General features: G+C 39.1%; 1 protein-coding gene across 1 annotated transcript in view; it reads left to right on the top strand.

The window, feature by feature from the left end:
* The window catches only part of ikbkg (inhibitor of nuclear factor kappa B kinase regulatory subunit gamma), a 19164-nt gene extending 18583 nt beyond the window's left edge, over positions 1 to 581 (top strand). The window contains exon 9 of the mRNA XM_039011613.1: positions 170 to 581. Within this exon, the coding sequence (XP_038867541.1) occupies positions 170 to 336 (167 nt within the window). The 3' untranslated portion in view covers positions 337 to 581. The remainder of the gene's footprint in view (positions 1 to 169) is intronic.
* The last annotated feature ends 1609 nt before the right edge of the window (positions 582 to 2190 follow it).

The raw sequence follows: 2190 nt of genomic DNA, 5'->3' as shown, positions 1-2190 counted from the left end.
AAAATCAGTAGAAATTTCTGTCGAGAGTAACTTAATTAGAGAGAGTATAGAGAGTAATTATAAAATGTAGTAAGTAGTTAGTAAGTAGTAAGTGAAGTAATAGAAGTGTAAGTAAATTATTAGTGAGTATAATTTCTGTCCTTCTCTCCCTTCCTCACATTCTGTGCAGGGAGAGGTGTTGCCTTTAACTCCTCCTCCCGCAGCGTGGGATTGTCTGCAGAGGGAGTGACTGGAGGCGGGGCTGAAGAGCTTCCTGACTACCGCTGTCCAAAGTGCCAGTACCAAGCCCCCGACATGGACACACTGCAGATACATGTCATGGACTGTATCCAGTAACACACACACACACCTAGAAACACACACACAGATGTGGGGGTGGGGCTGAAACGACAGTAGATCATCAGCATGATGATGTCATTGTCATAGACCTCTCTCCTTCTCATCTCTCTCCCTCTCTACAGTCCTCCCCCACACTCACACCTCCCTCACTCCATCCCTCCCTCCATATCAATCTCTCCATATTTTATTTATTTAACTAGGCACGTCAGTTAAGAACAAATTCTTATTTTCAATGACGGCCTACCGGGGAACAGTGGGTTAACTGCCTTGTTCAGGGGCAGAACGACAGATTTTTACCTTGTCAGCTCGGGGATTTGATCTTGCAACCTTTCAGTTACTAGTCCAACGCTCTAACCACTAGGCTACCTGCCGCTCAATATCTTTCTCTCTCCATATCAATATATCTCTCTTTCTCTCTCCATATCAATATCTTTCTCTCTCCATATCAATATATCTCTCTTTCTCTCTCCATATCAATATATCTCTTTCTCTCTCTCTCTCTCTCTCTCTCTCTCTCTCCATATCAATATATCTCTTTCTCTCTCTCTCTCCATATCAATATATCTCTCTCCATATCAATATATCTCTTTCTCTTTCTCCATATCAATATATATCTTTCTCTTTCTCTCTCTCCACATCAATATATCTCTTTCTCTTTCTCTCTTTCTCTCTCTCTCTCCATATCAATATATCTCTCTCTCCATATCAATATATCTCTTTCTCTTTCTCCATATCAATATATCTCTTTCTCTCTCTCCATATCAATCTCTCTCTCTCCATATCAATATATCTCTTTCTCTCTCTCTCTCTCTCTCTCTCTCTCTCTCTCTCTCCATATCAATATATCTCCATATCAATATATCTCTTTCTCTCTCTCTCTCCATATCAATATATCTCTCTCCATATCAATATATCTCTTTCTCTTTCTCCATATCAATATATATCTTTCTCTTTCTCTCTCTCCACATCAATATATCTCTTTCTCTTTCTCTCTTTCTCTCTCTCTCTCCATATCAATATATCTCTCTCTCCATATCAATATATCTCTTTCTCTTTCTCCATATCAATATATCTCTTTCTCTCTCTCCATATCAATCTCTCTCTCTCCATATCAATATATCTCTTTCTCTCTCTCTCTCTCTCTCTCTCTCTCTCCATATCAATATATCTCCATATCAATATATCTCTTTCTCTCTCTCTCTCCATATCAATATATCTCTCTCTCCATATCAATATATCTCTTTCTCTTTCTCCATATCAATATATCTCTTTCTCTTTCTCTCTTTCTCTCTCTCTCTCCATATCAATATATCTCTCTCTCCATATCAATATATCTCTTTCTCTTTCTCCATATCAATATATCTCTTTCTCTCTCTCCATATCAATCTCTCTCTCTCCATATCAATATATCTCTCTCTCTCTCTCCATATCAATATATCTCTCTCTCTCTCTCCATATCAATATATCTCTCTCTCCATATCAATCTCTCTCTCTCTCTCCCTCCACATCCCTCCTTCCTGCTATCCCTCTGACTGAAAGTGTAAATGAGTCTTCTGACCTCCAACCCCTGACCCTGTGTACCAGGGGTGTATTCATTACGGAAACCGTTTAAGAACCAAACTAAAGCAAACAGAGCAAAACAAGTTTCTATTGGACAAATTCAGGTAGGTCCCGCCCCGTTTTGTTCGGTTTGCTTCAAGTTAGGAAACGTTTTGCAACAAATTGAATACCGCCCTGTGGTGTCTGTCAGAATGTGAGCGCTTGATAATTCACCATGGCCATTTGTGTGAATATTGTCTGTAATTCTAGGTCTTTCATGTACAGAGTGTTTTAAATTGTTGTATTGGAGAC

This window comes from Salvelinus namaycush, chromosome 16, assembly GCF_016432855.1.
Source record: "Salvelinus namaycush isolate Seneca chromosome 16, SaNama_1.0, whole genome shotgun sequence".
In the NCBI taxonomy this organism is placed as follows: Eukaryota; Metazoa; Chordata; class Actinopteri; order Salmoniformes; family Salmonidae; genus Salvelinus; species Salvelinus namaycush.
This window is presented reverse-complemented; position numbering and strand designations above follow the sequence as displayed.